General features: G+C 42.3%; 2 protein-coding genes across 5 annotated transcripts in view; one reads left to right on the top strand and one right to left on the bottom strand.

The window, feature by feature from the left end:
* Positions 1 to 15,160, top strand: part of LOC135912653 (neprilysin-1-like) — a 52,844-nt gene that overhangs the window by 25,780 nt on the left and 11,904 nt on the right. For 2 of the 4 annotated variants that reach the window (XM_070522255.1, XM_070522253.1), the window contains exon 4: positions 11,088 to 11,167. The exons of the other annotated variants lie outside the window; for them this stretch is intronic. The gene's annotated coding sequence lies outside the window, so the exon portion shown is untranslated. The remainder of the gene's footprint in view (positions 1 to 11,087; positions 11,168 to 15,160) is intronic. 4 annotated transcript variants of the gene reach the window in all.
* On the bottom strand, positions 1,879 to 15,009 carry LOC135912656 (uncharacterized). The gene is made up of 8 exons (XM_070522260.1): positions 14,757 to 15,009; positions 13,224 to 13,273; positions 12,892 to 12,973; positions 10,078 to 10,106; positions 7,182 to 7,236; positions 5,228 to 5,271; positions 2,770 to 2,863; positions 1,879 to 2,142 (listed from the first exon to the last, which is right to left on the bottom strand). The coding sequence occupies exons 1-8, from the start codon at positions 14,785 to 14,787 to the stop codon at positions 2,003 to 2,005; spliced, it is 525 nt and encodes a 174-aa protein (XP_070378361.1). The 5' UTR covers positions 14,788 to 15,009; the 3' UTR covers positions 1,879 to 2,002.

Genomic DNA, 15,160 nt, shown 5'->3' with positions numbered 1-15,160 from the left:
TGAACACTCTCCCAGCCCATTTACTTTCTGTCATATTCCTCAGTGGTTCTAGCATAGGACGAGAAAATGAATGGCAGCGCCACCTGTCGACTCGAAGGGTCGCTAAGATTCATTCACACCACGGCGATTTCCGAGCGAAATGTAATCTGACGCTGGCTGTGTCTGTTAGGATTCATGAATACGGATGATCATGGGAAAGCGGTCGGTTAGTCAGTTTGTGCCCTCGAACGCTGGCTATTACCCCCTCAAATGAGTGTGATTTTGCTAGTGCTCAGATAGTAATAAAAATTTGTTCCTACTAACCGTGGCGGTGGAAAAAAATGTCAAGGTAACTGCACGTGCGGTCGAATCAGCTCCACGTGTACATAGGAGTTCATACATCATTCGTGCAAATCTTGATTTGGAATATTGTTTTCTTACAGAATTTCCCATCTAAATTTCATTATATCGTATGTTTCTACGCGCAACGTCATTGCATGAGTTCTTCCCTGTTGTTTTGAGAGGATCAGCACCGATTTCGGAGATTCCTGTAAATATTCAAAAGAACTTGTGTCTCAAAGCACGTCTTATTAATGTGGTAAATGAACCTACGTAATAAAGGTCTACATTAGCAGTGTGGGGTGGAATGGCTCATATGTAACAATAGTCATTGCAACGTTAAAAAAGAAGTAAACGAAGATAACTTCCGCTCTTAGGGAATCTGGTTCTCTGGCATCGTCATTCCTGCTAGGACCTATTTATGTTGTGCCGCCCTTCTCCATACTCACGAACGACCCCTCGTGCACTGGATCGTCCACGATTTTATTGATGGTCGACTTCCAGCATTTGCGTTACCCGCTGACTTCGTCTCTAGATGAAGTTGGCGCTTGTCCTGTGTCGTTCTCCCTCTCGTGGTCGTCTTAGTTGGCACTGTTCCTACCTCATTCTAGTATGCGCCATCTAGCCCAAATGAATGTTGTTCTCAACGTTACCCACGGTCCCCAGATCAATGCCTCTCACGTCAATGCGAGGTTACGTTTACCAACCTCCGACGGAAAGTTCCATCGCAAAATTTTTTTTTCCGTTGTCGGTCTGGACTTTCTACTTCTAACTTTTGCTTTTCGTAATAAAGAAGAAATCGTTGATTGTTTCCTTTTTTCATGCCGCCGTTTCACTTATTTGCGCAAAAATTTTCCTTGAACCTTCGTCTTGCGTTCTTCGTGACTATTCCAGAAACTATTATCACTAGGAGTTGCGCAGTTTGGCCGCATCCATAGGACAATTTGCAATTTACTCCATATATTTATAGAAGCATCATCAAGCCGGTTACAGTGCTAGGGGTTCTATTTCTCTGGTTTAACGTTCGCTATGCTTTCTAATAAAGTAGATTTTTCTTTTCTTTTAACGTTCGCTATATTTTTTAATAAAATTGTTTTCTTTTTGCGTCTTTCAAGATATTGTTACTGATGAACACTAATTAAATTTATCATTTGCGTGGCCTATTTCCTTCGTGGCTACGTCCTCTGTTGAAAAGGGCTCAACATAAACATGTAACTATGTTTCGAGGACCCACCAACGTTCTTGGACTGATCGATTCAGAACGCTCCGGCAGCCTTTCAATGGTCGCTTATAGCAGCAATACTAGGCTTTATTAAGATACTAAATCAGCCAATATGTTTTCCAAATACAGCTTCGATCCTTTCTTACGTGACTCTATACCGTTGTTAGGTGTTAGGTTGAGTCGGGCAGCTGCTCCGCCTGAACGTCTCTGTGCCTGTGACGTGTCCATAGTCCAACCGTCCATAGCAAAGCGACGTCTCTCAGGGAATCTTTGGAACGATCAGTCGAATATCAGTCGATCAGTCTACCCGGCTATAGGCTGAATGACTCAGCGCACGGTTTCGGTCAATTTCAGAGAGGCCCATTTATTTTGGGTCTGTACGGTAGGAAATGTGGGGGCTACAAACAGTCCAGAGTTGTATGCACGCTTCTTTCGCTTCTCGTAACGCGCGGAGGAGAGTGTTCAGGGTCCGGGACTGATTGTAGGCGGGGTGAGCACAGCGGTGGCCGACTTGCAGCCGTCGCAGCTGTACTTCCGGCGGCCGCTGACTTCGGCGATGGCGTTCGGGCCGCAGGCGCCATGTTGCTTGGTGATCTTGAGACCTGCGTGCAACGGAAGTGCCAGTGACACGAGCGCGTTAAAAGCCGATGAGCAACCAGTGACTATTTTTTTTAACGCCAACAACAGTGACATAACACATGGCGCAGGGAACGGAGGAGTCAGTTTTTTCAGTAGCAGATGCTCCGGCTTTGAGCTACGGCAAATTCGTCGCTGAACTTGAGACACACGTGTTCAGCTTGTGACCTCACTGGGCGCACCGGTGTGGTTGAACTCTGGGGTATTATGCAGGCGCGCACCTCAAAGCGCAGGGCCAAGTACAGCGCTTTGGCTGGACCCATCGGGGGCAACTCGTTGCACAAGACACCTCATTGTCTGACGCTGGCGCTCAATTCTGACGCTGGCTCGCAAGTACGTAGACTGTCGAATTTGTCTGCATTATGTACTAGAGTCATCAAAGCTGCCAAAACACGTACTCTTATGTTGTGCTTTCGAATCCGCAAGTGCGGATTTTTTTGTGACGCAATACTCACATCGAATAATATCATAGTTACTTAAAGAGAACGATGTACTTCTTTTTTACTCGAGCACTCTGCTCCAGATCTCCGCAGTGTTTGACAGCGACAAAGAAAGAGGGAAAAAGAACAAAGGAAAAAAAAAGCTAGACTAACACGTGACGTCGTGCGTGTAGTAGCAAGGACACTCGTAGCAGTAGACGTCCTGGAAGACGTAGGCGCAGACTTCGCCGTCCTTGCAGGTGGGGGCCTGCGGCGAAAAAAAAAAATGGCGAGAACAGAGTTCAGAAGCGTGAACAATGAGACCATTTCTACGTAAGTTTCGACGTTTTACGTTTGATTTCGATGTTCGACGTAAGTTTCAAGAACTACCGGCGTCCCGTGGGTGGTCCTGAATGATGGATACCTGTAAACTGGACGTTCGCGAAGCTTTAGCTGCACGTACCAAGAAACTTGAGCACATTTTTAGGGATAAAAAAAGCGCTGATACCTAAGGGAAGTAAATAAGGTTGACTGACATACACGCATAGGGCATAGTGTTTTAAATGATCGTGTAACATGTCATTTAAATATTTAGTGGGCAGGAGTTTGGCCCATTCGATGGAAATGTATAATAAACTTCAATCATTATATTAGGCAGTGGCTTGTCCGGTCAAATGATCTAGCGTAGATTAACGTTTGATGGATCTAGCTCAGTTCGTAAAAACAAAACCTGAGGTCTATGTAAGCGGGACCAATGCTAATCGAAAAATACCCCTACTTCACTAATAAATATAAGATGTGATCGTCTTCAAGGAGACGAATAAATGTTTAAATACATTTTTATTTTTAGGATGCGGAATCTGTCGGGAAAAGCAGGCAGTCGTGCTTCTTGATATAAAACATTCTTTGTAAAAACGTTTAGTAGACCAATACAATTTTGTAGAACCTCCCGCTCTAGAAGACCCAGGGGGTTAACCTTGTATGCTGGCCCACTAGAGAATAGCATGCACCCAAATTGCAGCATTGATTGAATGCAAATGCAATAAATCATTATTATAGTTTCCCCGCGTAGCCCAGAGTGATGTCGGCCCAGTTTGCTTATCATGCTAACAGCGCATGCTGCCTTAGATTTAACTTAATCAATGTGATTTCGCCAGCTCACTTTTGCGTCGCACATTACACCTACATATTTGAAAAAGTAACTTGCAGAATTATTTCCTTACGGTATTGGAGAGTGATTGTGATTGTGTTTACGATTGTGTTTGCATTCAATGTAAACACAATCGCGGAACCATTGTTCACCGCAAACCAAGCTTCAAGCTCGGACCGGACGAACTCTGTCCTGTTCCGCTGACCGCGCTGGTCCTGTCTTCTTCATTTCCTTTTTGTCAACTATTTGTCATTTTCGATCGTTCGAAACTAACAAATTATTTCCCAACATCCGCCTGTTAAAGTCGGATTACTGTTCTTCTGCTAAACAATGAATCGCACGCAAATTGTCTTAAGTGAAACAACGACAAATGTTTTGGAAGTAACGCAGAAGCAATATGGGCAATGCAAGCTTTGTTTTCGGTTTTGACGCGGAAGCCTTCATGAGAACCCGCGATTTTCGCTTGTAGTCTGTCATTCAATGTTTTTGCAAATGTAGTCCGTAGCAGTTGTATCGCTTGCGCTGCAACCAGGGAGGTTTTCCCAACAGTGCTCCCTTTTTTAACGTGTCTACGGCACACAAGCCTTTCAGCAGCTTTTATTGCTCTGCAACTTGTGATCATTTTTTCGGCAGACGATTTATTTTCCGTTTATGCAACCTTGTCAACTACAGCTATTTATTCTCAGGCAGCTTGTTTTCAACCGAGCTATGAAGACGTTGAGCGCCTATTCGTGCAGTTCTTTTATTGAAAGTTAGTCACCTTTTCTTCAAAAAGTGATCCTGTGTCCCAATAGCTGTCCTTTTTTGAACTAGTCAGTATAGGAACGGTAACTAATTAGGCTGAAATAAATACTCTTGCTGTAAATATACACGTATGCCTCTGACTATTCGATATTAGCTTCGATATTCCTGTCTGCAACTCGTATTCGATTCACATTCAAAGAAGTTGATATTAGCCCACGCACCTATGTTATTACGGAATCGTAGCACCTATCTTCGTCGCCATTTTTCACCGGTTCAGATGGCGTCGCTTAGATGTCACAACATTTCGGTTCTCCCGCGAGTCTCACAGAAAGCCTAAAAGGAGGCGCCGAAATTAAACATTATCCGCAGTGGACTGTGAGGACCGCAGCCTCTGGAACAATGTTGATCATCTAGCGTTGTTGACCTGTATCCAAGCGACGGTACTCGAGGGTCGTTTCGTTTTGCGTTAGTTATAACGTGGGCGCCCCTCTCCGGAATCTACTGCGCGAGCTCGTGCACTCAACACCAGAACACAATGTAGCCACCACCGAGGGCGAAGTGGTGAAATGCGACGGAACCACCGACGCCGACGTAGCAGCTACGGCCGGCAAGCGTCGGCGCAATAAAAATCATAATAATAATAAATAAAGAATGATACTGCATCTGAGTTACAAAGAAATCACTTCACACGACCCAACGCAATCAGAATAGCAAATAAATGTGAGGGGCAATACGCACATTTTTACCGCCGCATCTTGTTTCGTGGTTTTCGATGATGACACCTGGAAATGGAGAGGAACGGAAATAATATTGTGATATTTGCGCGACCGGTGTCGGGGAAAATGGTCACGAAAAACCTTGTTTCGGCTAGTTTCATTCGTTGTCTATAGCGTAATTGTGAACCATCGTTAAAGTGGTGTGTTAGATTTGCATAGCCTCCATATGCCTACTAACTAATTGAACAAAAGAATGCACGAACTCTAAAGTGACCCCTTCAGTGAACGAATGCAATGTGCCCATGAAAATTGCAATGCCAAAATTTATTTACGCAGGATCAAATATCTAGTTTTTAATCGTATCCCACTTCCCAGAGTTCCTGTCTTATGAGAAAGAATTGCCACAATATAGAAGGTTTTGTTCATTTTATTAAGCGAAGTATATCGGTGGAAGACGTGGTGAGTCTTCAGCGACGCCTGTTATGTGTACTTTTTTGCGGAAAACGGGACACAGTGATTCAATTTTTTTGCAGGTATGGCACTTGGAGTTCCGGAACCTCCAAATCGCCATATGGGAGGCAGTTCTCTCCTTAATAAAATCAGTAGTGTACTTAAATATATCATCATTACTTTCTAAGAGACTACAATCAGTTCATTGTCCCGCTTTTCCAACAATTTCTCCGTATAGCTTTATTGAATTGAGGCGACTCCCAAGCCATGACGCGCCAATACATTGTACACGACTGGCATATTTGATTCAGACAGGTCGCACGTTTACAGATTATTTTCAGTGTTCCTCGAGGGAATTTCATTAAGCTCACTTTCCTTCTCAGAACAAGCAGTGTGGCATGCGGTGACTTTTTTTTTCATGTCCTCATTGACTTCCTAGTGGAAATTCTGGAAATTTGGCTTAGGGACAAGCTCGTCGTTACAAGACTCTGACGCTTACACACATTTATTCACGTTTCTCTCTGTTTAGCGCATTGATTATGACCTATGGCCCACATATAGAGCCCTTTTCCAAAGAGCTTATTGGCCCATATTTTTTTTATCAAATGTGCGCGTGCTTTTCTGTGCAAAATACGTTGATTTAGGCTCCGTGTGCATAGAACAATCATAAGGGGAAAATTGGCGTTACAAGAAAAGTTGCAGCTTCACCCAGAGTGCGAAGCATCGATGCGAGAGCTCACGGAACATAATACGCAATGCATGGCTCAATCGTAATAAAATTGAGGTTCACGGGAAGATGGATACCTGAAGTGATCAGATGACAATGGCCTACAAGAGATGTCTAACGTTTGGAGATAAGGTTCAAATTCTTGAGGACAACGGGCTTGTGTGAACATCTGTGACTATTAGTGCAATGGCTATTAGACCACACGCGTCAACGAACTCACCGCTACTTTCCTTCTTTCCTTCCCTCCTCTCTCTCCCTGTCGTCTTTGTTTTCCCCTTCCCCATTCCCCCGGTGTAGGGTAGCTAATCGTGCGTTATTCTGGTTAACCTCCCTGCCTTCTGCTTTTCTCTTTCCTTCCTTCCTTCCTTTCCCACAAATATGGTTTTTTTCCCGATCCATTGAATTTTGGACCCAGCTTCCTACTAACACGAAAATTGGCACCTGATAAGGATAAGAGTCGGTGCCCGTGACTTCTAGGACCATGTATTATATACTATGTTTATATGAATATATGTATGTATTGAGACCATTTTTTTCTTTTTCTTTTTCATATACCGTTGACTAGTGCTTTGCTGTGTGCCTTGTACCTTTGATTTGTTTACCGCCTTTTGCTGTGGGCGTGGGACCCTTAATTTTGTACCCCATTCCTGCGATAACCATCTTAGGGTTGCAGTATGTATAAAAATAACGCGACCTTGGTTCGGTGAAGAAAAGCGCACTTACTGACACGTTTTCTCAAACCTGAGACATCACTTGTTAGAACGTTTGTGATGACAAATGCATATTATTGAATTCTTACATTCGTAAGGTGATTTAGGGCAGTCCTTTTGTCGGCAGGTGTATCCTTCGAGACACTGAAACAAAGGGCAGGTTTTTGAGTTATCTGAGAACGCGTTTCTCGCAGAAAAATGATGTCGCGTGATAAAATGTGAGAAATATATGCACTGTACGCTTGCAAGCTTCCTAGTACTGTATACTATGTTTCCGAGATATGGACCCAGCCAATCATTCTCAGGCGTCTTGTCCGTGCCCCAAACATCAATCAAATGTTGAATAAACATTGATTGATTGATTGATTGATTGATTGATTGATTGACTGATTCATTTATGAAAATAGCTTCAGTTTATTAGTGGCTGCTCCATAAAAGACAAACTCTGTGGTCGATGGTCGCAAATAATTCATTAGGCCACCTCTCTATTTACCTTCGCAAATATATTCTGCGCTTTGAAAAAGTGATGGTGTTTGATCGGTACAATTTGCTTTAAAATGCACAAATTACACGAACTAAGGCGCTCTTTCTTTCCTCCCCTCCTTCCTATCTTACATTTCTGTGTTGCTGTTACCTCCCTTCTGAAGAGTAGGCAGGCGTTGTGCCCCTTCCGGTGGCAGTTGCCAGCCTGCTCCTCGCTATCCCTTTCCTGCTAATTGTGTGTATGGTTTCAAAAAGGCGTGAGACTGTCAGCAAGCCATATATCCGTCCTGCTTGGAACATCTTCGGAGCGCTTTTACCACTGCGTAAATATTAACCTAAAATCCTTACAAAATGAATCTTGAGCGTTAACAGACTCCCTATAGACTCAGTGTAGGCCACGTCGCTGCTTGAATTGTCTCCTTCCATTATAATTTGTTTATACACCCTCTGTATACAAAATTCTTTTAAACAATTTTTGATGCGCCATGCAGCCTAGACTTAAGCACGGACCCTTTACATGATGTCACCGACATTATTTGACACAAAGTGTGGAACTAGAAGTCCACAGGTCACCTATGCATGTAGTCTATCAGCACGTTTCGCAGAAAGAAGTCGGTATAGACTTTTAAAAAACGCTTTAAATAAATCATTGACAGTGGAGGCCAGATGAAAGTGTTCGCTGGGTGAGAATTGTTAGAAGTGCTGCTTTCGTGCTAATTTCCATTAGGCGTACATCTACCGATTCACAACTAAAGATCTAATAAGTAATCTGACTCAAAAGCAAAGGATATTTAGCACTTGTCTCGACAGAAATAAAAAAAAAGACATCGTCAAAACGTATGCTGGGGTTGCTGCGAATCAACTACGGCGCTACGTAGCGGCCAAGCATAGAGCAAAGGAAAAGTCAAGTGTCAAATATTTACATGTTCTCGCTTTGTCTAAATTATACTAGGAGTATATTTGGTCTACCCATTTATTTAAATCGTTCGAGGCCGATAGCGTCATTTCGTCTTAATTCAGACAATAAATCCGATAAATAAATTCAATAAAGGCACTAAATTTAGACTGATATAGCATTGATTGAAATTTATTTGATTGGATTGAAGATTGATTTAATTGAAATTGACACAATAAATTCGACAATAAATTTCGCCTAAATAGAGACAATAAATAACGAGGAGAAATTACAGAACAACGTAATTTTAGCAATTATTTTCTATTTAACTACTATACGACTAGTGTTGCATTTAGAAAACTGAATCCAGCCAGTACAAGGATCATGTACATTTGCCAGAAGTCCTGAGTCACACACCCGGTTCGAGATATCAGCTCAGAACACATGCGGCAAAATATGTTGGTATTTTAGATATTAGCTTCCCTTAAAATTCTCTTGTTTCCCATATTAGACACACACTGTGAGACCGATCTACTTAGAGCGCTGATTTATTTCGTTGAACATTTCACAGGCTGTACAAATGTGATTTGGCAGAGCTGAATTCCGGTCATTGTGACCAACAACGTAAACGATAACCGACGAAAAGCAAATAAATAAATAAATGATAAGCGATCGTACTGTGTAAATACGTTTCTCACCGTCCATCCATTACCGCACTGTTTACCACAATGTTCAGGGACGGTTATCTCAAAACTGGGGCTGTTTGCATTTTTTAAATGACGCGGTGAAAAACTATCCAAAGCACGTTCAGCATATCACATCTCTAAAGATATTGCAGCCGCCGTAAGGTGGCCATGGAGCCAAGCACTGACCAGAATTGAAATGGGATCGCTTTGGTTTCATAATTATGTGACGTTCCGTAAAACCTGAAATTGTTGCAATAATCATGTTAGTTAGCCAGTTAACATTTTCGTGTGTTTTGTTTACACTGCACGCCTATTCAAGCTCTCGAGCTGTCGAAATGGATTACGGCATCTGGCGCAGGCATTCATCGAAATTAGTAGAGCGAGAATGCAATGTCTCGTAGACTTCTGCATACGAGCATGGTAATTCCTGTGGCTCCCAGCTTCCTGCGTGGTCATCTTTCGTAACAGTTGCGGCAGGCCATCCAATTGAACTGAACGTACCACCTGTCAGCAACTTGTATGGTAGGCGCAGGTTAGCCTATATTGCAACGAAATCATGGAATAATCTTCCCAAGAGGATAAAAGAGAGTCCAAGATTTTCTCATGTTCTTAAGCAATGTATAATTCCTAATGGATTTGTTTCCGTAGTGTAATAGTAACAGATTTCACAACTGTTAGTTTTTCTCTTGTGCTATAGCACATTTATTAATATCATGCTAACAAATATGTTAGCGGAATCCGTACTTACAGATCACATTACCTGTTAACTTGAGTTGCAGTTGTGTTTTGTATTCACTTGCATGGGCCCAGAACTAGCAGCATTGCTAAGGGCCCAGGTGATTTTCAGCAACTTTTGTAGTCATAAATAGAGATAGACTGAAACTGAACTTAAAGTAGTCCATAGGAGCCTTGAATACCTACCGAACAGGTCTTGTCGGTGACAACGATGCCTGCAGAGAAAGATTACGTCAAGAAGCAAACTTTAAAATGTTATCTTGTCGCATTTGAAAGGGCACACGCAATACAAATGCAGGATTTGATAAGCGCTAGTACCAAAGTTATTTTTTTTTGCAAGTGCTATTATACCGCATAATACAGTTTTTGTTTCTTTGCCCTTAGAACGATGGGTTATTTGAATAGCGCTTCATTTTAGAAGTACTCGCATCATTCTACTAGTGAAAATATCGTCTTCTCTTCACGAACTTGGAAGTAACGTCTAAAAATGAAAAAAGCGCCTCCGTATTATTATTTACGCACCGTATACAGTTCATAAATGGAGGGACTCAGAGAATGAAGTATTTTCAAAAAGCACTATCAATTAAATGGAAGTAAAGCAACAAGTTGGTGATATCGAGAACACAAAATTTGCACTAGAAGCGATACCTTTAGGCTATAAAAGTGTACGTTTTAAGCGCCTAGAACAGGCACCTAAAGCCTAGTTTTACACAGAATATATAGGGGTCGAAATAGGCAATATAAACTATTCGTAAACCACGACATGTATATGTACTGAATGCACGTAGCCCATTTTTATGGTAAGAAAATTTACGTAGCGTTCGCTTTTGAGGTCCTAAGGGCAGCCACCACAATGTGAAGGCCATCGCTTCTAAGAGCTTTGAAGGGCAAATGACAGGCCGCTGTCAATCCACATATTACTGGCAAAACACTTGATGCATTTATTATAGCCCAATGAACACATATTGCAGATTTATTAGTAAAGCCTTCCTCTTTACAATGACATATCGAGTAGAGCAATCCAGAAAAAACACAAAATACGGGAGGAAAGCTGCTAAACAGTTAACGAAACTAAAACTAAACTAAGCTAAATTAAAATCACCAAATGTTCCATCAAGAACATAAATGTTGAGTAGTGTGCGCTTACAAGTATTTGTAAATGTTATAGAATAATAACTCGTAATTATTATCTCTAGGTCTTGGAATTCTGGATCTCACTCAAAACAAGCTCAAGCATCAGGCTCAAGACAAGAGGTCGAAATCGACAGAGGCGAATGTAGGAATTTTTGTATTTCAGTGCGTCTGACGGCTTCACGCTCACGCATTCTCTAGCGTTCACCCGCAAGAACCAGTTCCCAAAGCTGGCACCACACTTATGTTACGGTGTTGTAGTAAACTTAGGGTGTGGTAACTGTGTCACAATTTACGATTCATGGACTGTTCGCGAAATTATTTCATAAGGCGCTTTTAGTACATCGCTATGGCATTATTTGTTGCAAAGCGTTCCTCTGTTGGCGCACAGGAGTATGTATTGTACTACAAGCAAATATTTACGTAAAACTAGCTGAACTGCAGCTAAAAGAAGAAACTAAGGAGATAAAAATACATATAAAAAGCAGTAATACTAGCCCGAAACAATGACTAAGAACAGAACAATAATTGCAAAGCTACTGAGACTTAGGCCGAACAAAAAAAGTGCCTTTTTTATTCCTTGAAGTTTCTTCAAACGTCTCTAGCGTCTTCGTTGCTAGGGGAGATGGAGGTAGGATGGAGTGGGGAAAAGTTTAATGCTTATATATTGTACAGTGTGGATGTGCCGCGGAGGCGCTGAGGAAAGGGACCGCGTAATTACTTTGAGGAGTGTTTCCAGCGGACGTTGCATGCACGCGCTTAGCACACACCCAGCGCCCGCTATACAGTCCAGTATTTCGTTTCTCAAATGGTGGCGCGTTTCTGTCTACAATCACCGCCTACATGTGTAACATGGAATTTCGTGTACAGTGCCCAAGAAGGAGGCTTTCGGCGATCTTTTTTTCTGGAATTATTAACCAGTGTTGGGCAGATGGCTACTGGCACTAAAAAGCTCAATTAACGTTGACAACACAAGCACTTATTTGAAGGCACTTTGACAGGTGCATTGCCAGTACCGCAGCGTCTGCAAAAGCTGCTAGTTATTGTGGAAAGAATGAACCGAATGGGATTTCGCAACAATAACAGTGCCCCCCCCCCCCCCTGTCAGGAACAGGCATATATAGTAACAATGAAATTAAATAGGCATTTTTAATGATTCCTAAGTCAGTCCTACACCACATTTTGAAAGATAGATCGTTGCTCATATAACAAAGGGGTACATGCGGGCCCTGATCCACGAGAACAATAGTCATTTGCCGGTAATAAGGTATCTGCTCATGACTGGGTTACATTCAAGCTGCAATTAAACATATTTACTCTGAATATGACAACTTCAGCCAGTACCATTTTCAGTTTATCCCACTTAGGCAATATGTTTGACAACATTTTATGCTAGGTGTTGGTATCGCGGTAAAAACATTGGTTTCATTGCAGAAATATGTACTTAGAGAATTCAAAAATGAGGCGTTTGTGTACATAAACCTAAATACCACTTGGTTCGCTAAGCAAGACAGCGCGCATATTTTCTAAAAATTCACTTTTACGATGTTCTTATTGTTACTTGCTAAAATCACGTGCACACCGTCCACAGTTCGAGTAACTTTCGTGACATTGCAAAAAAAAATGGAAAACTTCTGGACTACGTATCGCACGTTTCAGTACACGTGTCATTTGCATTTCTTTCATATATTAAAGCATTAGGTTTCGACAACCGCAAACACGGATGTCTCTCGCAGCTGCTGCTCAAGCTGTGGGCATTCAACGAGAGTGCTCACTGTAGAATATGCAGAGACGCTCCAATGATCTCACAACATTTCAAATAGTTCAAACATTTCGAAGACAGACAGTATCGTGGATATCGACACTCACAGTGGCCCTGCGTCTTGCAATTTGATCCGGAGGTATAGTTGTAATGCGTGACGCACATTTCTCCATCGGTGCAGTCGCCGTTCTAAAACGTTTGACACAAAAGCAGTTCAGGTCCACACCACTTGCAAACAGCAAAACAACGCGAAACAACGTGCAGCATCAAGGCTTTTATTGTGTTTTATTGTGTTTATATTGCGCTTCATTGTATTATAGTGTTCATAAAACCTTCAAAAGTAAGGGCTCCAAGACGTTCAGAAGGTGGGTAACCTTGTCCATGCTTTCTAGGATATCGAATAAAATTAAATTGAATATGCGCGAATAATTGGACTCACAGTGGTGCAGGTCACATTGGTGCATGTTGCGCGTCCACTGTAAACCAAGGCTGCAAAAGACAAACATGAATTAAACTCAGAACTTGTGTCCGAACATGACCGGATAGAAACTGCAGTCTTTAAGTATGCACAAATGCGTCAAACGAACGCGCTCAACTTTGACCGATCCAAATGATTTGTCGTATCAGAATTAGCCTGAGTGGACGCTCTCAAGCTTCCTCATAAGCTATGCACCAGCTACTTCTACAGCGGATGAATCAGTAAGTAAATGCTATGCTACTATAGTGCTGCTGCTCCTGTTGCTTCTGCGGCTGTTCGTTACCTGGGACAATATAGGAAGTATAACTACCGTCATAACATTGCAGCTGAAAGAAGAGACTAAGTAAATAAAAGTATATATCACAAGCAGTGATACTAAGCGGAAACAATGACTCAGAACAGAAAAAGGGAGAAATGTTCTCAGAACAATAATTGCAACGCTACTGAAACTAAGGCTGAATAAAAAAAAAGTAAATTTTTTGATTTCTTGTAGTTTCTTCAAGCGTCTCTAACGACACGTCTTCGTTACTATAAAGGGTGTTTCACGTAACTTCAGCCAAACGTTTAAAATATGCAAATACTACCTAGCTGGACAGGATGAAGGTACTGTTGTTCGCCGTCGCTTGGAGATACTTGAACAGTTTTTCTTTCTGCCTAATTAGATAGTTAGAATTACTTAATTCTTCTACTTCTAAATTATACATATATGAAAAGTGCCAATGAGAAAATTGTAGAGCAACATAAACTCCCGATACAGCTTTCTGTTTCTCAATACGTGCTCCACAAAAGTGTTCTTCGGTGCGTGAAAGAAGCCCGCGAATACACGCCAAGTTTTTTGAGTGGCGATTCGCGCGGCAATTTTGCGGGTATTGTCGGGCTTCTTTCCCGCTCGGAAAAACATTTCTACAGTGCGTATTGAGGAACAGAAAGATGTATGGGGAGTTTCCCATGTTGCTGTACAGTTTTCTCATTGACACTACTAATCTAACTACCATAATTGCGAAGTTGATTAACTAATTAAGACTAATTATCTAATTTGCGCAATGTAAAAAGGTAATGTGAGCATTTTCAAGCGACGGCAAACAACATTACTTTGGTTCTATCCGGCTACGTGGCATCTGCACATTTTTAATGTTTGGCTGAAGTTACGTGAAACAACCTGTATAGCAATGAAGATGTGCCGTTGGAGACGCTTGAAGAAACTTCAACAAATAAAAAGAAAACATGAATGTGTCCCCATTTTGTTTACAAATTCAGAACGCTACGGGACTTGCGTCGGGATATTCATTGATTCAAGGTTCGATGCCCAATAAAATGAAATCGCCGTTGTTAACTTATCAGCATTCGGAACTCGTTTCCACAGGGAGCGCTGAGAAGAGGTTTCACAAACGATAAAGGGAGAAGCAAAACGTTCGCCCAAAACATAACTTCGAGAAATACCGTAAAATTCGACAAATACCGTAACACGTAAAGAAAGGCCAACACCTGACTCACCTATGAGAGCTGCTACGATAACAGGATGCATGGCGACCGTCTTGGAATGCCGACTCCCGAGCTATACTCAAAGTTAAAGCACCGAGAAATGTATTCCACCGCTGGGATTTCAGTGGCACGGCGCCGAGGTTTCGTTTTCCCGAAACAGACGGCTTTCGTTGTTCACAGCATTGCGGTGGAGCCTTACCACAAGGCCATAGCACGCATAACTTGTCCCGATATTTGCGTACAGCGTAGGTAACGCATGGCGGAGGGTACGGACAGCTCGCGCTCTACGCGAGAGAATGTAGTCCCACGTCGCCGCACCGAGGTCGGCTGCGCAGCGCATCACTGTTGAGGGCATACGTCCGTTCTTTCACGGGAGGTCGGAACGACGTTTTGCTGTTACCGTTCCTGAGGCGGAA

The sequence above is a fragment of the Dermacentor albipictus genome, chromosome 7, assembly GCF_038994185.2.
Source record: "Dermacentor albipictus isolate Rhodes 1998 colony chromosome 7, USDA_Dalb.pri_finalv2, whole genome shotgun sequence".
Lineage (NCBI taxonomy): Eukaryota > Metazoa > Arthropoda > Arachnida > Ixodida > Ixodidae > Dermacentor > Dermacentor albipictus.
The sequence above is the reverse complement of the archived record's forward strand: the minus strand, read 5'-3'. Positions and strand labels throughout refer to the sequence as shown.

Excerpts from the sequence above, each read along its gene's own strand:
- LOC135912656 (XM_070522260.1), bottom strand. The coding sequence starts at position 14,787 with ATGCATCCTGTTATCGTAGCAGCTCTCATAG. Across the intron at positions 13,274-14,756 it reads TATCGTAGCAGCTCTCATAG|CCTTGGTTTACAGTGGACGC; the intron begins GTGAGTCAGGTG and ends TGTCTTTTGCAG. Across the intron at positions 12,974-13,223 it reads CCAATGTGACCTGCACCACT|AACGGCGACTGCACCGATGG; the intron begins GTGAGTCCAATT and ends CAAACGTTTTAG.